Source organism: Malurus melanocephalus, unplaced genomic scaffold (assembly GCF_030028575.1).
Source record: "Malurus melanocephalus ecotype Western Australia unplaced genomic scaffold, MMel_1.1 scaffold_73, whole genome shotgun sequence".
Lineage (NCBI taxonomy): Eukaryota > Metazoa > Chordata > Aves > Passeriformes > Maluridae > Malurus > Malurus melanocephalus.
Window position 1 is genome coordinate 1,243,798 of NW_026623305.1, and position 24,456 is coordinate 1,268,253.

The 24,456-nt window shown below is 37.3% G+C and overlaps 1 protein-coding gene across 1 annotated transcript in view; it reads right to left on the minus strand.

Annotated features, from left to right (window-relative positions):
- Window positions 1-24,456, minus strand: part of COL4A4 (collagen type IV alpha 4 chain) — a 62,068-nt gene that overhangs the window by 24,588 nt on the left and 13,024 nt on the right. The window contains exons 5-25 of the mRNA XM_057366883.1: window positions 19,185-19,319; window positions 18,297-18,341; window positions 16,846-16,962; window positions 15,311-15,379; window positions 15,049-15,084; window positions 14,275-14,337; window positions 13,763-13,798; window positions 13,556-13,597; window positions 12,926-13,006; window positions 11,598-11,651; window positions 10,413-10,472; window positions 9,781-9,825; window positions 8,700-8,753; window positions 7,501-7,570; window positions 5,916-6,020; window positions 5,209-5,373; window positions 4,576-4,668; window positions 4,087-4,250; window positions 2,084-2,156; window positions 727-833; window positions 184-367 (exon numbers count right to left, since the gene is read on the minus strand). Coding sequence (XP_057222866.1) covers window positions 184-367; window positions 727-833; window positions 2,084-2,156; window positions 4,087-4,250; window positions 4,576-4,668; window positions 5,209-5,373; window positions 5,916-6,020; window positions 7,501-7,570; window positions 8,700-8,753; window positions 9,781-9,825; window positions 10,413-10,472; window positions 11,598-11,651; window positions 12,926-13,006; window positions 13,556-13,597; window positions 13,763-13,798; window positions 14,275-14,337; window positions 15,049-15,084; window positions 15,311-15,379; window positions 16,846-16,962; window positions 18,297-18,341; window positions 19,185-19,319 — 1,798 coding nt within the window. The remainder of the gene's footprint in view (window positions 1-183; window positions 368-726; window positions 834-2,083; window positions 2,157-4,086; window positions 4,251-4,575; window positions 4,669-5,208; window positions 5,374-5,915; window positions 6,021-7,500; window positions 7,571-8,699; window positions 8,754-9,780; window positions 9,826-10,412; window positions 10,473-11,597; window positions 11,652-12,925; window positions 13,007-13,555; window positions 13,598-13,762; window positions 13,799-14,274; window positions 14,338-15,048; window positions 15,085-15,310; window positions 15,380-16,845; window positions 16,963-18,296; window positions 18,342-19,184; window positions 19,320-24,456) is intronic.

Genomic DNA, 24,456 nt, shown 5'->3' on the forward strand with positions numbered 1-24,456 from the left:
CACCATAAATTAATAACACTGCATAAACACACACACACACACATATATATATATATATATATACACATATAGAATAATACATATTAGTATAGTATATAGTACATATTAAACTGTAATGGATGCCACCTAGCATCCAAATATGTGTTTKGTTATTTAATTCTTAACATAAACATTCAAAATTACCTTTCTGGCCTTTTGGACCAGGTGGCCCAACATTACCCATATCACCAAAGTCTCCTGGGCTRCCTCTGACTCCAGGAGGGCCAGGAAGCCCCAAACCTGGCAATCCCATCTGTCCTTTCATCCCAGGACGTCCCGGGAGCCCAGAGAATCCTTTATCACCTGGAACTGATACTCCAGAATCTCCCTGAAATAAAAATTTTTGTTAAGAAATAACAAGAGCTAATTTCTCTCCTCTCTTTGGTTATGAAAAAGAATGKTACAGAATTATCTGGAGGAACACTCTTTCACAATGAAAAGACTGCATGGATGACATTAATAKTCTGAAATATTCAAAGGCAGTAGGAACAAAGGGGTTTGTGTATTTTTTTCATTCCTGATCCCATAATATTGGCATGCAGTATATGCAGATATTATAATCAAATGCCCAAATCAACAGTAATACCTATAATAAACTAATTTTTTAATGGATAAAAATTTTCCTAACCTTTCATATGATAATGCATCTATTGAAATGGAAAAAAAATCTGGCAAAGTCAAACATACCTCAGCACCTTTTTCCCCAGGCAATCCTGGTTCCCCATCTCTGCCATCAAGACCTCTTTGGCCTGGATATCCTGGAACTCCAGTAGGTCCTCTTTCACCTTTTAATCCTTAAAATGTTTTTTTGGGAAAAAAAAATAATATTTGCAGTAATTTTGGGCGGTGGGGATATTTTTGCTCAGCCATTGATCCATAGCTTCATGATAATTCCCAGGCTATGAATGCACATTTCCTTAACAAGGCATTTTGGGCTTAGGAAGGCAGATTGTAGCTGGATACCTCATGGAACACTTTGGTCTCTCTGTAAAGGACATGTTCAYAGGCACCACAGGAACATGGCTTTTGTCCAAACTATACATAGAGTTAAAATATTGTACTACTGAAATCAGAGATGTATTGCTGATTTCAGTGAGGTCAGGATATAGCAGTGCCATATGATGCAGAATATTTACAGCAATATTCCCAAAGATTTTTATTTTCTTCCCCTTGATTACTCTTGCATCAATATTTATGAAAAAGTAACTTTTACAAAAAGGATAGTAAAACTATTGTAACACCAAGATTCATTTTGCTGTGTCAAGAAATCCTTTGCAAATAAAAGCAAATGTTTTCCCCTGCTCCAACATCTGTAAAAAACCCACAGGCATCCAAAGCTAAGCTAACTTTTTATAAACAATAAAAAGGGCAAGCTTTTGTTTTAGCATTTCTAAGTAAGCTTTGCCATCAGATTGCTGTAATTTATTGTTCTCTGTTTCTTTTGCTTTTGCAAATCATAACCATAACTGTGGAGAGGTTTTGATCTATTTAATTACAAGAATTCCAGTTGTGCAACTGGTGGCCTATTGTTTCTCTTCAATGTCTGGTCAAGAGTAATTTTGAGAAATAGGAGAGGAATCTGAATAGTCATTGAGACTGAGGTTTTCCCAAGAAGGATGCTGGTGCTTCATTTGAGATAACAGTTATGAAATTGATATATGACACTTTAGGAGGTGGCTTCTGTATAAAAATATTTCTCCATGTTTTCACAGTATTTGTATTCTGCTTAGTCTTTGCTGTACAGAGCTCTGGAAGACCCCAATTATCAACTGCATGATGTGAAAAGTCATTTGTTGGCATTAATAACATGCCRCTAAAACTGTTTTATGGCTCAGCTATAGAGAAAAGACCACAAAACACTGCCTTGATCTTGTATTTAGCAAGAAGAGATGGTACCAAGTGAGCAGTTTGGATATATATGCCCTCTAGGTTTCAGTAACTTACTGAATTAATGGGTTTAGTAAAGAGTAAATTAAGAGGTTTCACACTATTGCATAGACATCATATAAGAAACAAAAAGACAAATGATAAAATGTGTGTTTACCTTTTATTCTAACTCTTCCTGGATCACCCTTCTCTCCTTTTTCCCCATGCTGTCCAGCAGAACCAGGAGTCCCCTTATCATTGATAAAGAAAAAAAGCTGTCAGTTATCTCCAGCAAGGAATCAAAGTGGGCATTGAAGGAAAAATTGGATATCTATCTCTTGCATGGTTTCCCAAAAAAGACCAATTAAAGCAACCAAAAAGACATCACACTTGTCACTTTTGATGATTAAAAAGAGAAGTGTGAATGGCATGTGGCCTTTCCAGCCTGACTGYCAAATGTACAGATACCCAACTGAAATAAATTGTCATGCCAGAAGAATTGGGCCCATGGCTGTACAGATGTGTGACTGCAAATGTAAGAATATCAAGAGACAAATAATTAACTCTTCCCACTGCAGACTTCAACCAACAATCCACTGAGGAAGGGATTCTCTAGAGGGTGGTGACTGCTGGATGAGTCTGTCCTCCCAGAATTGAATACAGCAGGAGGTAAGTATGKKGKTTTTTTTTTTTTTTTTCTGAATGAAAACCCACAAAGCCACCAATAAAAAATTCATCTACATTTAGTTAGGTACATGGTATTAGAAGAATCTATGGCTTGACAGGTTTAGAAGGGAAAAGAAGTACTTTTCTGTATTTTTATGCTGATTTKTGCTCTCAGCTCTCCAAGCAGAGGGCAGTTTTAATATCATCATTGTTCAGGGGCTGATCTTGCAACAGTACATGTGTATGAATATATTTTACCACATGAAATTTACACATAGGTAAAAGGCCGCTAAGGTACAAAAACTGGGGTATTATTTAGGCAGCTTCCTCTGTTATTCAAAATCTTTCCTTTAAAAATAGGTGGAGCAAATACAATTYATAATGTGATAGACAATTTTAAATCTGGCAGGAGACTTCTCAAAAAYGTGTATCTGAAACCAGAAGTGATTATTTGTTACAATGTCTAGATCTTCAAGTAGGCAGTGATGAGTTGTTAGTCTCTGAAAACCAAAACAAGATATTTGGGAGGAACAGAGAGCAGAAAAATGGTCCATTAGACCAAAGAACTTCTGTGTTTAAGTRAATTATTTCCTTGCAAACTGATTACTTTGCCCTTGTTTCTGAATTAAGTAACCTAAGAGCAGCAAAGTTCAGGACAAGGCTTCAAGCCTTGCTTCAGAACCACAAGGGCTAAAACATACTCTCAAAAGTAACAAAAAGATCAAAATCTCACATAACCACAAAAAGATCAAAATCTCACATACACAGTAATAGGGTTTTAAGAAAAAAAAAACAGGGCAAGTGTAAACCTTGTAATGAAACTATTGGAACTTGAATGAGAGCCCTTCCACCTCCTTCTCTCAGACTCACARTGGATTTGTTTGCTTTTCTTTCTTTTGAAAGAAAATGTTCTGGAAACTTTTAAGCAGTTCCTCATGTGAAAAAACAGTTCTGCTATTAAAACAAAACCTCAAAAAAAAAACCCCAAAACCAACCAACAACCACCAAAAAAAGGCACAAAACCCCCTCTAAACAAAGTCCCCAGCCCAAAAAAAACCTGAAACCCCAGCCATAATGCAACAATCATAAAGCAGGGCATATCTGCCCACATTTTCAAAGAAAATCCTCTCACACACAAGAAAGTATATTTWAAAAACCCTCTATTTGGCATCATTTTGGTATGCAGCATCCTGGATGTACATTCCATATGTCAGACCAGAAGAGGCAGATCAAAATCACATCAAGACCAATAAATTATCTTATAATGTATTCCTACMGCAGTTAGATTAAGTGGTGTTTGAAATTATTGCTCACTATGGGGAATAAGATAAACTATATGAAGCACATTAAAGAAAGTCTGTTTCCAAAAGTAAAAGCTTGTTTCAGTAGACTGTAATAAGCAAAAGTAGATTAAAGTTTCTGATAGTTTTCCAGGGCACTTTCTCCACCRCTCTGCTTAAATGCTTCCTGAGTTGAGGGGTAACTTGATGTGATTTACACATGAAAAATACTCACAGGGAGCCCTGGTGATCCCACTGCACCAGATAAGCCTGGGTCRCCCTTTTCTCCGTGTCTTCCAGGGTATCCCATTTGTCCTTTCTTTCCTTGAGTACCTGGAGGTCCTTGCACGCCACGGGGACCAGGAGGACCAGCAGCACACAAGCAGAGACCTTGACTTCCTAGTGAATATGTCAAAATGACATTGAAAGAGTTGCAAAAATAATGCACAAAAAATAATGCTGCCCTTTGCTGTGTGAGTAGTACACAGACCATTTCATCACATTTTATCTCCTCTTCAGAGGATTATCAGCCTCCCTGTGCAGTGCTGAGTGGCTGCTGCACTGACATGACCACTGATTTAGCAACCCCAACACGAACAGGCCATTTAACTCTGCACTTTGGTGGGCCTCATCCTCCAAGTTGCCACAAACTTCCTGCACATTTAGATCTAATACATCTGGCAAAGGTTTCATATTAAAATTGTTCTTGTCCAGGCCAACTTACCCTTCTCTCCTTTTGCACCTTTTCTTCCTGGAAGGCCTATCTGACCTTTTGCTCCAGGTTCTCCAGGGATCCCTCTGTCAGGACAGATTACACCTTTGAAAAAAAACATTGTACAGCTGGTATGAATCAGGTTAAATGTTTCCACAGCTTAGGTCATGTGTTCTCATCTCCCTTCTATTTTTATTCTCACATGAAAAGTTAGAGATCTCATTAAATTACAAGTTGTTGCTTATAGATTATATAGATTATAGAGACAGTATGGCTAGTATTGATGTTGACAATTGCTTCTTACTGCCACTAGTACTTTTTTCTACTTAGAACTTGTTTCTTTTCTAAAGGATGCTGATCTGGGTTTCCTCCTCAGTATTTTATACTTCAGGTAGTACATTTGTAGAGATTTTGTCATATGTGTTACTTTTGTGGGTTTAAATCACCCAGAAAAAGATGAAAATCTTGAAATCTCACTGATCAAAAGCTAAAAGGAAAAATACGTTTCCAACATCCCATGTAAAGTTTGAAATATCTGTCAAAGTGTGCTTTTCACTTCTCTGTTTTTTATAGGACCTACAAAAGCAATGGACCTATGAATCTGCAGAATTTTATTCTTGTTTTATAAATTGCTATTGAACCTACTGGGTAGTCCAGGTAAGCCTTGTCTTCCTGGCTGTCCTGGTAAGCCTGGTGGTCCAGGATATCCAGGTCTTCCTGGGATTGGCTCTCCTGTTCCAGGCAAACCAGGGTCCCCTTGAAAACCTTGGGGTCCTGGTGCCCCACTTACTCCTGGCAGTCCAGGCAGACCTGTGAAAAAAAAAAGGTAAACAGCCATACAGCCTCAAAGTGATGCAAGGTATCAAGGAGAAAATCCCAGACCATTCAGAATGTTCCTGAAAAACAGCTTCTATATTACAAAGGCTTAAATCTGTCGGTTTTCCTGCTTCAGACCTTAAATTGATTCTTTTCCTCCTTCCCTCCATTATCTCTTTTCCAGATATCCCAGTTACTCTAGCTCCTCACACAGAGTAAAGTCATGCTCATCACTTTCCTTTGTATTTTTTTCAGATGGAGAACAGAAATTTTAAGCACAGCACTCCAGGCACAGTTATACCATGGGTTTACCATAGTAGTAGTCTCCTTTATCTTCTGTTCCTTTTTTAATACTTCCTAATATTCTGCTTGGATCATTTTGTCTCTTCTTTCAGCTACTAGTGCTGAGTTAATATTTTTAGTGAATGATCTTTACTGTTGATGACTTGCTTCAAGCAAGAACAAAGAACAGTTTTCTTTTAGCTTCTTTCTTTCCTTCTGGTGTACAGTTCACATTCATCCCCTGTTTCTCTTACTTCTTCCATCATATCCTGGTCTTCCTAGAACGCCTGGAGGACCAATTGGTCCAACTGACCCCGTGTCACCAACAGGACCTGGAAATCCAGGATCTCCTTGTGGACCTACAGAGAATTATAAAAAYAAGTGAGTTAAGCACCTTATAGAATTAACAGCCTAAATCTAAATTAAACTKCAATCAAAATTAATTATTATTTGGAAACTACACAAGAGTAACATAATTTATGAAACATTTAAAAATGTGTAACAATTTAATTTTAAGGTGGGAGGATTTGGTTACTTTTCTATGGATTCCAGCCCATTTTGTGGRCACATTTTTAACTCTTCATCTTCATGGAAGTATCTTTATGCTATGTATTACAAAACACTAAGAGAAATGTTTGCCCAAAATGAACAAATGTAGTGTTTAAAATAAATATGGATTTCATGTTATGTGCTTTGGCAGTGCACRCAGGGAGGTCATTTCAGGATCACCTTAGCTGAAATGATCCAATTTTTTAAAAGTATATTTTCAAAGTTGCTACAATTAATAAAATTTAAAATTGCAATTACGTATTGATAAAGAAAACCTGAATGAGATGTAAACAGCTTCATTAAATTGGGAAGAGAAAATATTGGCAGTAGTTCTGTTCTCTGTTGTGCTAAAGGCCTCTCTCTCTGGRGATTGTATCCACTCACACACCATGCACATGATTGAACATTACTTGAGATATTAAGTATGGGGTTAAATTGTTTGTTCAATGGGCTGGAAACCATAGAAGTCAGTGGAAAAAATTGAATCTATTTTAGGACGAGGCCCCTATGTAATGGGGAGGTTCTGCTGAACTGGGGTTCTGTTTTAACTTGCTTCTGTGATCRCAAGAAATTTCTAGTGCTGAACTAGAAATACAATTTATGATGAGTTGTCTGTTGAAATGTTCTCCCAAGACAAACTCCCCAAGTATCAGATGCAAAAGCAAAAGCTTCCAGGCAGCAGATCTGGCTGTTCCCCACTGCTTCCTGCTAGGAAATAAGAATTTCCACACATCTTTTCACCAATTAGTTGATAAAGGTGGGGATAAAGGGAGCTGGGACATAAAAAGCCAGACTGAGGTTAGGTAGGAAGGCAGTAAGATTGACAGGTATTCTGTTGGGGTACTAGGTCCAGGATTTTGCCCCTGCTATGAAATAAGAAGCTTGAYTGCAGTCTAAAATCTGTGTCTTGTGGCAATACTGAAAATAGCAATCCTAAATTATAATGGGAGGGTAGATTTTCTTATTTGCTGTTCCTTATTTACCACAGGCTTATTTTTCATAGCTTTTTTTGTAAATATGCTTAGGTCAAATAACTAGAGTCCTTCAGATCTAGTTATGACTGTATACACAAAGATCTTCCAAACAAACATTTAATCTGACACTTGCATGTTTAACGTAGTTCCAGGAAGAACAGTGAGACAAACCAACACACAAACACAGCCTGTGGCCCTTGGGAAGTCAATGTYTTAGGATTCTGTCCACTGCACCCCTAGGGACCAATTTCACACACCTTAGCAAAACAGGTTCTGCACTTTATACAGCACAAAGATTAGTAAAAACAGATGTAACCTTTTATAGGAAGTGGTGGAGTTCCAACAGCTCCAGGAGGACCTGGGAGCCCTTGTTCTCCTGGATCCCCCTGTAAAAGTCCAACAATATTTTTTTTAATACAAATAAAGAAAGAAAAACAATTTCAGAGTCTAACAGCTATTATCAATGGTAAGAGATGCTCAAAGCTGGTACAARAAGTTTAAAACATCTCCATTAGGGAAACATAAAAGTGCTTACTAACAGTGAAGAAAATCACTTCTGCTTGGAGGTTTTCTAAATTAGCTTGGATTTTAATACTTAGATTTGCAAGTGAAGTGGACTTTAGGGAAGTCTTTTATGTGGCAAATTGTATTAGACKTTTTGCTTTGTAGATTAGAAATAAGGCCTCCTTTTTTAGCAAATGGGAACTCAAAAAACAAGAATGTCAATGTGGGAACTGCGTAGTGAGGCTGCATTCCTAGGATTGGAGTTCAGGGCCTTTTAGGACACAGACAAGGAGAACGAGGACTGCAAAACTGGATATCCATTCTTACACAAGTGAAAACAAGTAATCCATGCCTCTTTCTTGGTTTTAAAAAAAAAAATAAATTGGTGCATCTATAGTAATTAGACAGTTCTGTCACTGACYGCTGTCCTCTTGACCTCTGGCCTGTTTCCTTTGACTGTATCTTGCAGAATGAAAAATTATCCTYGTGTCATCTTTGGTTCTTTTTAACAGGAACATAATTTTTTCTTCCCTAATAACACAGAAGAGCCTTCTGTGTGGCAGTAAAGAAAATCTAGAATTTTTTCCTCCTCTGATGAATTCTGCCGCCTCATTTGGGGTCAGTCTTCATCCTGGTTTTATAGGATCATATTAYTAACAAAATAGCAGCTGCCTTTACGTCACATACCTCCATGGGGWATGCAGCTCAACCATGAATACCTTGCAGAGTACTACAATTCATGGGTTAGGCAGCTATCCAGGTATAGGTAACTATTGGCAATTGGGATAAACAATGCCTATGCTATGCAAAATAGAATTCCCACTCTCATATGCACCAAGTAGGAATGTTTATTTACATTACTGTTTACTAGCATGGTGATGAGTAACCATCATGAAAACAGTGGATCTTTAAAGAAATTATGACKGTATAAAGGGAAATGGCCTGATAAGTGAGTACATTTGGGAGGAAGCATTATCACAGAGATGTGTGAATGTGTGGTCATTTTTTTACCTGTATGCCTGGATAGCCAGGTTGCCCAGGAAAACCAGCAAACCCTGTTTCACCCTGGAAAGCATCACATAAACACAAGTTGATTAATCTGTTAAGACATAATTAATTGAGCAAAACCCAGTAAGGAAGCTATACATTACTGTCATATTATAATTGTGTCCACAGTTTGTTTCAGAGAATTCACTGGGTTTGTACAAGAGGTGGTGCTTCATAGAATCTCCCGTGTTAGAAAATTCACTGCATGTATTGCKAAGTTATTCAGACAGTGGTCAGCAGATTCAGCGAAGCTGGGGCACAGAATTAGCTGGAATACATAGCAGCAGACTCTAATTGACTGTCTGCTTAATACAGCTGAAATTCATTTGCTGCCTGCTAAATGACCCTCTTAAACTACTGCATGGAAAGCAGCTGCCTATCAGCTTCTCTTCTCTTTTATACTCTTCTCTAATRTACTCGTCCATCCAGCATTCAAACTCTTATGCAGGCAGGAGWAAAAAACAAAGTGAAAAGTTTCTTGCACATAAAACAGTCACCTGGAATATAACTCTAGAGGCAATTTCTTACACATTAATGTGATTTATGAATAGCATGATSATTACCTTAACTAGACTTGGGCAAGACATAGATCTATAGGCATACATCTATTGTTTTTTTTTTTTTATTTCAGTAAGATGTTGTAAGTTCCTAACTAAAATTTAGCAGACTTAGCATCACTGGAATTTCTCAAGCCAGAAACATGAACAAAACATGCGTGTACCACAAAATTACACAAACAATTTCACCATGGAAAACAAAGTTAACATGCTGCATAACTTTTCTATTATGCTATATGTGTTTCCCACTGAGTTTTCCTCCTCCTTGCAACTTCAGATTCCATTAATAAATTTCAGGCAAATTTCAAAGAGTGGCAGAAAATTCAAAGACAGAGTTCACGCAACTTTTGTGGCAACAGGTAGCAGAAGAGAGAGGAAGGAATGCAATCTGAGCTGTGAAGTATGCGGCAATTCCAAATCTGCACAAATCCACAAAAAAGAACTGATCCCACTGTTCAGGGAGCTGATTATACTTTATGCCTTCATACCTTCATTCCAGGAAAACCTGCAGGTCCATAAGAACCAGGATGACCCTAATAAAAGCAAGTAAAATGTAAGCTAAAACAGTAAAAACCCATTCAAAATTAAACCTATTCAGAACTGCTGACAGTTAATGTTACATAGATAAATATTACTCAGGATATCTTCCAAAAACTTGGCAAAGCTTTTGCAAATAGTTTATGTGAGAAATGGACATGAATTGGAGCTATAGACCAAAGGAAGCCTGTCAGGTTTTCACTTAATATTTTTACCATATTGCATCAAGCAGAGTAGTGGAATGCTGCTCCACCTCAGCACTGTTAGGCAAATCAAGCACAAGTAAAGTTGTTGTAAAAAATTGCCATCAACATGTATGGAGAATATTAAAATTCCTCTGTTAGTACTATGCTATTCCAGAGTAGCTTTGTGCAGGTCTAAATAGTTAGAGGATTGCCCTACAGATTTACTTTCTATCTAAGGAAAGAAGTCTGTATGACCTTAAGTCTGAGACAGGGTAAGTCCCAGAGCAAGTCTCCTAAATATTTTATACAGGAAGCATGACAGATTAGTTTAAAAAAAAATCCTTAAACGGCCTAACTATATTGAATTTGTGATATAATTCATTGTGCAACTTTCTTACCCGCAATCCAGGGAATCCAGGAAGGCCTTTTTCACCCTTTTCTCCTCTCCCAAGTACTCCCTAGAGCATTCAAAATAGTATTTGAASCAAGATGCTCAGTAAAGTGTGCCATAAATTTTAATTTTTATGCATGTTTATTAAATGATGTATACATTAGATCAATGGATCTTGTTTCAYTGGTGAGGCTCAGTCACTGGGGTTTTACTTCACACGGCATCACCAGCAGTGCCTAAATAGCTCCACTTATTTGAGGAACCTGYTCTGGTCTCTTCTCTAAGCTTCATATTCTTTCAGCAGTTGAATTTGTATTTTTTTTTAAGTTCTGGGCATCATTTGAGCTGCTTCAGTTGATTTCTCAGTTCCTCCCTATCACTAACAAGTACATGCATTATCATCTACATAGACAACTAGTACTGGAGCACGCATATAAAGCCCACCTTTTTCAATGCAAATCTGATAGAAAATTATGAGCTTTGTTCTCTTTTCYAGTGCCAGGTAACAGGGTTCTTTCTATGATGGAAAATGAACTTCTGAAGAAGTGCTAGATTTACGACTCAGAAATGTGATGATTGTGCTCCGCATCTCTTCTGCAAAGCTAAGTAAGTTTTTAACATAGTCATTCTTTTGTCTCCAATTCTCCTCTGTTTTTGAGATCTGGTAGCTTCCTTCCTGTGGATATTCCCCCTCTGGCACATCACTGTATAAATTGATCATATTGACAGAAGGAGAAGAAAATATAGAATAGACCAAGAGCAACCCTTTCTCCAAACAGGTGGTTCTGCCTTCTCTACCCTTGGGGATATCCACAATATGAAGTGAAAGTCTTTCCCTAACCTATAGTGTAAATATACATCATGCCCCATTAAGAACACATTAAGATCATCTCTGTTTCTCTTCTTGAGGAAAAATAATCTGTTCCTATATTTTCTTCACTATTCCAATCCATTATGTCAACAGCCCAACTGGAAACAAGACAGATCTTTTGCTCCCAGGCAACACTCAGTAGGTATGTACAAAGCTGACTCAGAAAGATTTTCCAAAGGGTTTTGAAATATTTTTGCTTTCACACTGATTTAGATGGTGATTAAAYTTCAGAGCAAAAAATGCTCTGCTTTAGAAGTTTAACATAATAACCATAGAAAGACTTTGCCAGTACCATGACAAAAACAAAGTCCCATTACTTACTTTAGGTCCACGTGGCCCTCTGTATCCTGTTGCTCCAGGTAATCCTTTTTGGCCCTACATATAAAAGGAAAGTTTTGGTGTATATTAACATGCAGGATATGCCTATGTGCTGGTTAAGTTTTTTAAGTCCTGGTCTGAACTAGAACTGCTAAACAGTATTTTGTTAAACACTGGGTGTGTTTCTTTAGGTGTCCTAGACACAAGAAAAGCAAGTAAACCATTTGTGTACTTATCTTTATTTCTTTTAACACTGTCAAACCAGCATAATGACTGTGAGGGAGATAGATGTTACCTTTTCACTTGCAAGGCCCTGCTACTCAGGGCTYTCTTCCCACAAACATGTATGACAGTAGTTCTTTTTTTTTTTTTAATTTGCTGCTCTTCTTGGTTTGATGCAAGTATTCACAAGTGTAAGACTACACTTTTGGGTACAGCCCTAGTCTGAATGGGTTCGGGACTCCTTATATGGCCATGATTGTTCAAAGGACAATGTMATRTGTTGCACAGCAGGTAAYGTCACACTWCCCAGTCACATGGGGAGTTTATGTRRGTTCTGCAATGCCACCTTCACCTTTTCACTTGTGAATTTGAGGAAATCAGACTTGAGGACACAGAGGCTCTAATATAGGGCTCTGTACTGCAGTTTTTCTTTAAAAATAACTAGGGTTACAAACAKTCTAACGTTCTAAGCCACTCAATTGTGGCTATAGTAGGTGTGATGCTGAAGAAGTACAGGTCATCCAGGGAAGTTGTGGATGCCCCATTCTTGGAAATGTTCAAAGCCAGGCTGAATGAGGTTTTAGGCAACATGGTCTAATGGAAGGCATCCCTGCCCATGGCAGAGAGGTTGGGAGTAGCTGATCTTTAAGATCCCTTCTAACCCAAGCCATTCTATGATTCTGTGACAAAACTTGAAATAAAAATTGACAAAACAAAATATYACTTGATTTTTATATTAAAAAGAGCACCCTAGAAAGGTTAGAGTTCAAAACTGCAGATTGGAATGTAGTTGCCAGTGATATGCAAAATTTAAAGTATTAATGACCAAAGAGGTTCAACAGCAGAGTACTCAAGGTTTACCAAGATGCCTGAAATATAACTTGCTAATGACAAAAAGTGAAGAAAATGAAAACAAGGGCAGCATCTCCTTTCTGCATCAAGACATTGGGTATCATCTCCTGAAAGCTTGTAGAAAGGGTGCTTAATACAGGATTTCTGCTTTCTTACAGAAAGACAGATTTGTATCCTTATGCCATCCTTGCAAAAATTACATCACAGGATTGTACTTGCCAAGTTGAGCACTGTTAAATACAATGACAAATGAACACCTTTTGTCCTTTGAACAGCTGAGCTCCRGGAGGTCCAACTAACAGTGGTGACCCAGGTGGCCCAGGCAGTCCRATGTCACCCTGTGGAAGCCAAAGGAACAGCAGAGTCATTCTGTTCTATGCAGTGTTTCAGTGACACTCACCTTGTTTTCCTGTTGTACTAGAGCATTACTGAAAATGTACTAATTACCTGCAGATAAAGGTTTGCACTGAGATCTCTAAACCTCTCTACCATCTTCCCAGATGAGTAAGGTTGACATCTAATCTCCTATTCTCTTGAGTCATTAAAAATAATATTATGGCTAAGGAAATGAGAACTCTTGGCTCATCCAAATCTGCTGTGGAGATAGCAGTTACAGGACTGTCAAATCTCTTACCTGTACATACAGTCTCTCATATTCTAGACCAAAGCCTTTGAGCACAAGGCTTTGTGAATGTGAAAGTTGTGCATGTTGGACACTCGCACAAATTCTAAGAACTGATTGGACRAGTTCACAGAAGAAAAATCAAACCACATTGGTTCTATAAATCCTGAGCATGTTGATATAGTCAACAAGAAATACCCAACAAGACTCTATTATATTTCTAATTCTACAGCAATAATATATTCAATATTATTTGTTTTCTTACCGGCTCCCCCTTTTGTCCATCCACTCCAATACCTGGATTTCCCTAATTGATAAACAATGGACACAATTTCAGCATGATCAGAAGCTACTAACATTAGAATTTAATCAACTAACTCCTCTGAAAAACTTGATCACAAATAAACATAAGGAACATTTCAGATAGCTCTATAAATTATTTTCACTAACATCTTCAGAAGCCTTTACATACCTGTTCACCTGGCAAACCAGGGTAACCTGGAACACCCTTTAAAAGAGAATGAAGACAAGTTAATATGTCTAATTTAGAGACAACTTGTTTTGAAAATTATCTCCTCTTTCCAGTAGGACCTGGAGGCAGAATTTTCTCTTGTGTTGTACCTGTCCCAAAGTACAATTTACTTCACTTGGTTACTGCTTTCAGGAGGGCTGAACTCTGGTTTCCCCCTTTCCTGTCTCCCACGGGTGGTCTTGGGAAAAGGGATTAAGAAGAGAGCATCAGCAGAATTTGTCCATGACCATAGACTGCCAGGATGAAACATATTCACACAGACATTGGAAGGAACAACATATGTTCCAATTCCTCAACTTCCAAACTCGTAAGGTAAAGCAAAAATCCATCTTATCACCTGCCTCAAAAATTACTTTTAGGCTTTGATTCGTATCAAGGCAAGTTCTAAAATAGGTAGATAAGAATGAATGCATATCCTAAAGAAAAAGGTTGTGTAGCTGTGGTGATCTTACAGGCAAGCCTGGGTGSCCGGGGTATCCAGATGGGCCCGTTGTACCTCTTGACCCTCTAGGACCCTGGAAAAGATGGCAAAAGGTTTATTTGYGAACACAGAAAGAACTTGCCCTCCTCTACACAAAAACAGCCCCTCCAAAATGCCTCCATCACTTGGACTCAGCCTACTGGCCACTGGATTCCACCCAWGGCCAGAAGCCTACACCATGATCGAAACCTCACTGCATCTAGAGCAGCTCAGCACCAGTTTCTGGGTAATACTGGGCAAGGCAGCTGTATGTTATTAACCCATTGAGAGCATTTATTGTCAGCAGYTGTGCTACAGCTTGGGAACCTTTTTGAAGGGCATAAAAAGAGGAMCCCAAATCCATAAAGAGTGTGATTCAGCAACAAAATTAAACTCTTCTTTTGCATGTTCTTATGGCTGGAATATGGTAGAGTGCTACATGTTCTTGGGAGAGCTATAAGATGTTGTAGAGGAAGGTGTCACATCTTGAATTTCAAAGAGAAAATATTCTGCAAGTACCAGGGCATCAGCTGCTTCACACAAAGCTAATGCAGGTGGGAATGGTCTATTCCTGCTCCTTTTCAGCCAGCACGAACTGGCCATGGCAACAGACTATAAAGACTTGATCCTTCTCAAACTTTATTCTGGAATTTTGTTATTTAAGGCAGGCAGGGAGAAACCCAATTATTTCTTACAGTACTAAGGAGGAAAATTGGAAAGATCTTCAAGACAAAGAGCAGGTACAGAACCCACTGACTGTACTTACAGGCATCCCAGGGGGTCCAGGATCACCTCTCTCTCCCTGTAATGAAAATCATTTAGCAATTGAACCAGCTCAAGCTTTCTTGTGGGTATTTTCTAACTGTACAGATATTAACATCACAAATTATCTGTTATAGTTATATATACGTGTTTTTATTTTTTTTTCACCAGGTTTTATTAACTAGTGAGGAGTAATGGAACAATTACATTTACCATACATGTTTTTCTACAATAGATGTTTTTTTTTTTCACAATCAGATACTTACTGGAGGTCCTTTTCCAAAATGTGAAATATACACTGAATTTCCTTTTTCTCCTTTTTGTCCTGGAATTCCCTTTGAAGAAAAATAGTCTTTTAAAACGTGATCTACTTACTGATACCCTACATTTCCATGGAGACTGTATGATAATTTCTCAGGCTGTGACTTTCTGGTGCCCCTAAATCATAAGGTAACGCATTAGGATCATGAGTCATCATTTTACCAAACAAAACCTTCTGCACAGTTGAGCAAAGCAGCTTCCCACAGCTTCTGGACTCCTGCTCTGTTAAGGTGCTCCTTAGCACTTGGGGCCTTCAATATTCTACAATCTTCACAAACCTTGCCTTTAATGTCAATATGCCTTCTTTTCTTTCAGTGAGGTGGTGGCTTTAAGTACTAGCATTCTGCCTCCTAAAAAAGTTCATTTTGTGATTCAGAAAAATTTAGAGTGATACTGCATACAGTTAAAAAAATACAAGTATRGACTGTATTAAATGCATTATATTCAGTATTTCCAGCTATTAGGAAACCTGTTTCAGTCTATAAGAAAAATCTGATACCTAAAAGCCCTGGATTTTCAAAACTAAGTTCCCATGGTACTTGCTGTGGGGTGATTTATAAAACTCTGCCAACTGTAGCACCCTTAACAACTCAATCTGACTTAGCAGGAACAAACGATTGCTTTTGAAAAATTTAATGGTAATGCTCAATTTACTGCTAAGAGCATGATATGTACTGCTAAGAGCATGATTTGTATCTGAAGAGCAGATATATATAAAGACATTATTTCTGAAGTTTTTCCATTTGAAATCCAAATACAGTGGATATARTTTTACTAAGATGACCACTTGATTATTGAGTTCAATAAAATGGAGTACTGTTAATCACTTTAAAACTGTACTTGTGCAGTATTTATTACATCATAAACTGGCTGTCCAAGTCTTTCAGTCAGAATGAAACAGGGAAGGTATTTATCCCTTGAAACATCTTTCATTTTAACAGCAAAAGTAAACATATCATAGAGATAGTTTTAAACATTTTAACTGTGAAATTATCTCTGCATGTACAGATACACACTCAAGCAAGACTAGGAGTGCACAGAGCACATATGACATGTGCAAAAAAGGGGTATAAAATCTTAAGAGTATAACAGGACTTGGGCTTGTTGGACCTTCCACTTTAATCATCTCATATATGTCCCTAGTAGTRAGGCTTTTAAAAAATTTCAAGTACTGATGAATAGTTTGGTGGTTTCAAGCTACTCCTTCTCAGCTGGTGTGGTTACATTATGGGAAAATAAGTGAAAATTTAACTCTCAAGGCAGCCATGTGTACTTCAAGGACATGGGAACTCATTTCACATTCAAGCTTAATCTGTTAAGGCAGAGTCTTTCACTCCCATTAACCTGAGTAAGAACGCCTGGGAGTTCCCTGTGCAGAACTGYAAATGCCACAGACTAAGAGCCATTTTAAGAGCTGTTATTTTGGAGAGGAAATGCACGTGTACACTGCTGATGAACAGTGGGAATGCCTTGCACATACATAAGGACCTCTTGGTCCCATGTAACCGTTTTCTCCTGGAAATCCTGGGTCTCCCCTTGAGCCATTGCAGCCGTCCAAGCCGTGTTTGCCTCTGGGTCCTTCCCTTCCAGGGAGTCCCTGAAAGACAGTTTAATATTTATTAGAAATRCACCATGATCAATTGCAATTGCTTATTAAATAAACAGAACAGTTCAAAACCAAATATATTTCAGATTTGAATCAGATGACATCTCACAGTGGTCTCAGTTTTATATTCTTTTCCATTAGAAATATTTTCTATTCTCAATAGAATTTTTTAAAATGTAGAATGAATGATGTAAGTCTTTTGTTTATTTAGGTTTTTTATGTATAGCAAATACAATACGGACAACACTGGCTAAGAGGACCAGACTGTGATCTCTCTTGAGTGAAAAAGTAATGTTCTGTCTTCTCAAAGAATACAGASTCTAGCTCTGTAGCTATAGCCTTGTGGCTGTAAAGCTAAGCTGAAAAAACTCACAGAAGTCATCTCAACCAGCCTCACATTTATTAACTGATAGGATAAAACAAGGAAAAACAGGACACAGCTTGACTCAAGCACAMAGTAATCACAGAGATTGTGATTTTTCCAACTGAGCAAGAACTAACCAGTGTTCAGATAGGATTAGTTCTACTAAAAGTTGGGCACTGGGAAATGAAAACAATGAGATTTTTCTTCGAATGATTTCCTGTTGGAGAAAAAACTATTCTCACAGAATTAAAGACTTTTGTAAGGGAAAAAATATTAATTTATACCTAAAATTATTGGGGAGTGGGGAGGATTCTGAAAAATCATCAAGAAAGTATCCTGGTCATTTGCCTGAAATGCTTTTATCAATTTTACCTTCCTCCTGTCATTAAATTCTTCATTCTAATTTGTGGACACTTTTAAAATTAATATTTTTTGCGAAAAGAATATGCATTCCTTGGGAACACTTCTCTTTTATTTTTGTGCCAAATTTTGGTCTTGTGACCTCCACATTATTCACAATGGCAACAGATCCATTGTCAAGTGTGGACAGCTGACAAGCAGATGCTACAACACCCACTCAGGCTTTGGTTCCATTTTCACTTTCAAAATTAACATTTTAACTTTGTTTGATCCATGTGAAACTAGTAACAGCATAGSAATTCAGTTCTAGTAGATAAGAGTATTTTGAAAAATACTGTATCTAAGATATTATTTCACCAATTTTCTCACTGAAGATGATATTCATAAAAATACATAACCACATGCTTCTRCATTTACATTTCTTCTTTACATTTTTGCAAAACATTGTAACTCTGTGAGAGAAATTAAGTATAGAGCCAAAAAATTATTGAGTGTATTATTCTGTTAGAGGACTTGCTACGACTTTTTAGGAATAAAATAGGAAATAAAAATAAAAATAGGAATTTTTATTTTTATAAAGAAGTATTTGTTTAATACGTACAGGAACACCATCTAAACCAGGAAATCCTGGGACTCCAGTTGGGCCCTAAAAACAGGTGATATAAAAAAATAAAGTTGCTGAGGTAAAGAACTCTTAAACAGAATGAAAAAGAATGTGTGATACTATAAAGTAATAAACAACAACACAGTCTTGTTTGAAACATGAATCAAAAGCCGTAATTCTCAGAAATTAMGTATCTGAAAAAACTTCTAGGGGCTTAGCAGAAGACTAGTGCCAATAGTTACCCATATAACAGGAGGTACAGTACAGGACAAACGTCTAACACTCAGTAGTTATTCTCCAAAGATTGTGAAATGACAAACCTTTAAATTATAAAATACTTTTGTACATAATTTCACAAGCCTGGCCCTGTTTTGATGATAGCAGCAGCACAATTTCTGTTAACAGCACTTGTATTTCAGGTGTGCTAGATACKGCCATTAGTAATTTCACTCATCCTCTGAAATCAGTGGAGTTAGACCATAAAAACCATTAGGAAGTACCAAGAGTCAGGCATTGTACAGATATGAAAGATATKAATCTGAACTGCAATTTATACTCTGCAAGGAGTAATAAAATTCTGTTTAGTGCAGTGCGTCTGAAAGCACCAGACTGCTCCCTCCAGCTCCACATTTCTACTACACCTTCTTTGAGGTCAAGGAGGCTGACAATGCTAATTATGCAATCCACAGCAAAAGATCTCCTGAAATATWTTTTTTAATAATTAATTTTCTGTCATTAACTTCTGTGGGAATTTTTTGTGAGCAAGAGTATAGTTTGGCAAATGCTTTTTGTTCATTCAGGTTCTGTTTCACTTATCAACAATTTAACAACATTTAACGTTACATCCTGTATACACCTAAAAGAGCTGTCTGTGGTGTTTCCTACCTTATCACCTTTTTCTCCAGCTGGCCCAGGCTGCCCATTCTCACCTCTCTGTCCTTTCTCCCCTGGCAGACCAGCTGGTCCTATAGACCCCAAGGACCCAATAGGACCTTGGGCTCCCAGCTCACCAGGCTGACCCTGAAAAAAATCCAAAGAAGTGAATGACTACTGCTGTAATCCCCCACAGCAGGCAGCAGCTCAGAGATGACTCTGTGGATAAAACAAGGCTTACAACGTATAAATATTCATGATTCAAAAGAGGTGCTGGACAGCCTGCAGAACTGTCCATGCAGTAGGTGCTGTAGGAACACAACCTCCAAGTTAACAACTTGCTTAAGATGATCATGTCTTTTCACCTTCYTCAGGTYTCCAAGACCACCTCTCTGTGATGCCTGGGAATAACTGCAAGTCTTCCTGGCTCCATCAATGTAAGCATCACCTTTTGCAAGCCACTGAGCATTTTGTTTTCCCACCAGAAAAATGAGGACTCATTTTAGACAGAGACTTTGTACACAGTTAAAATAAATCAAGAGAGCTTCCTCTTTCAAGTCACAATGTGCTAATTATCTTAAGYTTTTCTAGCTTACATTTTCCATAATCACTCTCATATCTTATTGCCGCATTTAAAAGTTGTGAAGTTTCCTGGAGAAAAAAATAATAGTTATTCATCAAGATATTTACAGGAAGTATCGATTTTAATGGATTGTGTTAAAATAGGTTGGGAGGTTGAAGAATGTAATTTATCTAGAAATGGCTAAATTGAGTATTTGTACCTTCATTACCACACAATACAACCTCAGTGGATTTTTATTAACTTTTCCGAGGTAATATATATTCTCCTGAAGCAAAATTACTTCCCATGCCAACTGGATTTTTCAGTCTATAACAYTGGTGTGGAGCTGGTTTGGATTTGTTGAAGTTTTTGATCTGTGCTTCTAAACAAGTCTGCAATCATAGATTCAAAATGCTGAATAAAGCAAGCTTTGTAATCAGGCTTCACATGTGAACTGTCTATACTTCCACCCTACAAAATCTATGTATTTTTCATTTTATAACATTATCCTTCTTTACCTATAACTTGCTCTGTTTCCAAACTGAAGAGTGTTTTGCTTYCTTTCCAGACTTCTTCAATTAATTATAATAAATTATTATTATCAATAATTCTATTGGTTCCATATAATACATAATCAATATGTATTAATAGTTAATAAGTTTTATTATTGAATTATTAACTTATAGTTAATAAGTTTTTATAGTATAGAATTAATATTATAATTTATAATATTGCATTATTTTAAAAGAGAACAAAATGGAGCCCCATGCATTCCTGAGAAAACCATATGACTCTAGGACCACTTGAGGGCAGTAAAAGAGATTTCARTATTCACAGAAATAACAGACTATATATTTTATTTTTAATGGTTTGAAGGAAAAAAATTATGGAAATGAAAGATGATTATATGTAGCTTCAGGAAGCAAAAGAACTGAATGCTTGCTTCTCAGTGTAAATATTTCAGCAGGCTGAATCTGTCTGGACAAAATCTTACCTTGCACATTACAAGCCTCTTTTTATTTATTTTCTAATTGTCTTTTTAAAATCGGTGTGATTTGGTAGCTGGACAAGAAGTAAAAAAATGCATGCTATGAATCATTCAATCAAAATAGCAAAGCAATGGAGAAGGTAACTTACTACATGTTTGGACAGGAATATGCTGTAGGTTTATGCCATAGTGGAAGTACGACTAGATGACCACTGGCCCTTAAGCCATGAACAGGAACTTAGTCCAGAGGCTAGGAAAAGAAGTCCTACACTTAGAAATAAGGACTACCTGAAAAAAGAATCCTCATTCAACTCATGTTCCATTTATCTTTAGTCCTCTCACTTCAACCTTGATCCTGCTCCAGAGAAGTCACTGGCATAAATTCCAGGTCAGAATCAGCATGTTGCTTTCATTAACAGTTGCAATTTTGATACCATAATTTGAGCATATTATATTATGCAAACTAAAGGCTACTGGTATTAAGAGCTGATGATTCTGCATCCTTATTAACAGTGAATGGACAGTCAGGATTCTGGGTGTTGTTTGCTTGCATGAACAGTTGCAGCCTGTCTACTGGCAGTGCCTTGCACATTCTCTTTTATTAATTGAAGTACTTTTAAGGCAGCTATTATGCCCTTAAATATTGATTGAAATAAAGAATTGGACAACTATTTTAATTAAAGGATCATTTTGAGTATAAGTGAAATGAATKAGACTAACAATATAATAAAATACAACTGTTTGAACCAACTTTACTGGAAGTGGTATAGCTTTTTAGTACTCTAACTGGTTATTACCTTGCAAAATACATCATTCATCAACATGAAAAGAAAAGCATAAGATGGTTTCCACTAATGCTCTAATGTCTTTTTTCTAATGCATTTTGTTGACAAGTTTCTGCATTAACTACAATATTTTCAGTTCATAGTGTATACGCTCTGCATTCAAGAGTTGAAAGAAAATTTTCAAATCATGTTATATCCTCTGGACAGTTAAGAAACATCATTTTTATTGCATTCAGAAAATAAGCTGAGACACTGTATGCATTCTATGGTAGTTAYCATAATTAACAAATAAACACTTCCAGGACATGGAGTCTTTTATGTGGATAAAATGTCTTCATTTGCTGCCACCCTGTGAATTTAATTGACTCCATGGTCTTCAGTAGAAGGTAGTGAAGTCATAGAAGAGTCACTGAATTCAGAATTCACAATGGGTTTGGCAGCTGATACAACTTTAGCATGCCATGTGAAGCTGATGGATTCTCTCTCTTTCTTTCAGCTCAAAGACTGATAATGACTGGGAGCTTTGTTAAGACCAAACTGATACCATGTCATAACATCTATTATCACATCTATTATTTGTGCCCATCCAATGTGACTACCACAGCATTACAGTCTCAGGACAGCTGTAAAAATAAAGAGGATGAAGGTAGTCATGCTCATGTGGAAATGACAAATTAGCTCAGATAAAATGACCAGAATATTATGCCTGCTCTGCCATCTGATGCCAATAAATTCCTCTAGGTTTTCAATGCCTTGTTAATTGTCTAGGTCAGGAACTACCCATGCCAAGACTACGGTCTGTTATTTTAGCATATCCTGGGCTTGACCTGCAGTAAGAAATTTATTTTGGGCAAAACAAAGCTACAAGTTTTTTWAAATTAACTATGCTACCTAAGGCTACGACTGCAAATACTTCAGAATCATGCAACAAAACATTTAATATTGTTTGGAAAAGGTAATGGTCAAGGTTATTCGCAATTACTTTTTTTTTTTTTATGCCTGAGACTGCAGACCACCTGATTTTGAGAGTGCCTTGAGCACTTAACTGTCTGAAAGCACAATGTTTTAAAGGAGTTTTAACAGGTACTTGAGTGAATTCTATCTTGCTTCTCATTATCAATAGTCAAAAGAAGCCCAGTTATCACCTTCAGTTAGGACAGCACCCCRTGTTACCGGCTATGGAGATGTACCAGTGATATGCGAAATGCWCTTACCTTCTGTTCATAAGAACAAAAGTGAAAATGCCCAGAAATTCCACACAGATTGTAGGCAAATAATACAGCAACCCTTTCCACTGTGCTCTGGACTCTGGCTTGTAACCAGTCTTTCTCATTTCACCAGGAGCAGGACAGAGCAAGGAAGGAAAGTAAAGCAGTCTGTGGGAAGAGAGGAGTGCTCACAAAGGCATTTGGAGAGATGTTTTATTTTGTAATTTGCTTAGTGAGGTGGGGGCATCTGCGGTTACTCTAAACTCCACCCATGTCCTCTCCCCTTTTGCAGCTTCCAGGGTTTGGTCGGGTGTCCATTCTGGGAAGATTCTACTCCTCATTTGTAAGACTGGGACCAAAACYCATTTTCACTGGAAGTCAAATCTCAAAAAACCCCAAAACAAACCCTCTTCTAAACACAAACTTGATTAAGATGAGATACATCTTAGAAATCATATAATTTGGCAGTAAATGCAGTCTCTTGTCCTTAATAGACCACATTAGAGAATTTCTTTTTCATAGAGAATTTCTTTTTCATAGATTTTTAGCCAATCTAAATTACTATTGCTAAATGCAATAGTAATAGAGCTTGACTTTTCATAGAATCAGTGACTGATTCTAATCCTTGGGGTGGAAGGATGGTGAAGATCATGTAGTACAAACCCCCTGCCATGCTTAGGAACACTTTACACTGGACTAGGTCATTCAAAACCCCATTCAACCTGGYCTTGAACACTTCCAAGGATGGGGCAGCCACAACTTCTCTGGGCAGCCTGTGYCAGGGCCTCACCACCCTCACAATAAAGATTTTCTTCCTCTTATTTAATCTGAACCTGCYCTCTTTCAGCCTGAAGCCACTACCTCTTGTCACTACAGGCCCCTGTAAATACTCACTCTCCATCCTTCTCATAAAGAACATCTGAACCATACTGTGAACRATTGGAAAATTTGGCAACTTGTTATCATATTTTTCAATTATATTCTACAGGAACAAAATACCTAATGATGCTTCACAAAAGCTGAAGTGCTGAAAACATTATTYACAGTTTATACTTGGGTTTGTGTTTTAACCCTGGGGGACTATGAAAAGCAAAAGTATCAAATAAGCCAGTGGGTGTCACTATTGTGTTAAACAATCTCAACAARTCATAATTTAGCACTGAAACTTTTTTAACTGCTAATGGCTGAAAGCAGAGAGCTACAAATAGAGCTCACAAATAATTAACATCAGATTAGCTAATAAAATAAAAYTGAGTTTTGCTCTGAACCATTTTATTGAAACAAGTCACTGATTGACAATTTTGGCTGATTCAAATGTGTAAAAAAGAATGATTTCGTAGACTTTTATCTTTCCTGATGCAGACAACTTGGAAATCTGAAGCAACTGAGAAAAAATACCATTTTCAGTATGGTAGGACAAGGGAACCAAAAGTATCAAGAACAAAAGTTCTTGATACAATAATTTAACAAGATCAAAACTTTTTAAAAAGTTGAAAAATGTCTAATATGAAAAATGCTAATTTACAGATGATGTAGCTGGGCATCGTATATGAAGAAAAACCTCAAAGAGACCTTACAGTGATTGGTGTGATTTTCATTACAGATTGGACTGGTTCAGTTCCTACTCCACATTCTGGTAAGCAGGATCCATTCCCTACCACTTCATATCCTAACTTCTAGAGTCAGAGAACTGCCTATTCCTCTGCCCAGTTATTAAAAAAAAAAAAAAAAAAAAAAAAAA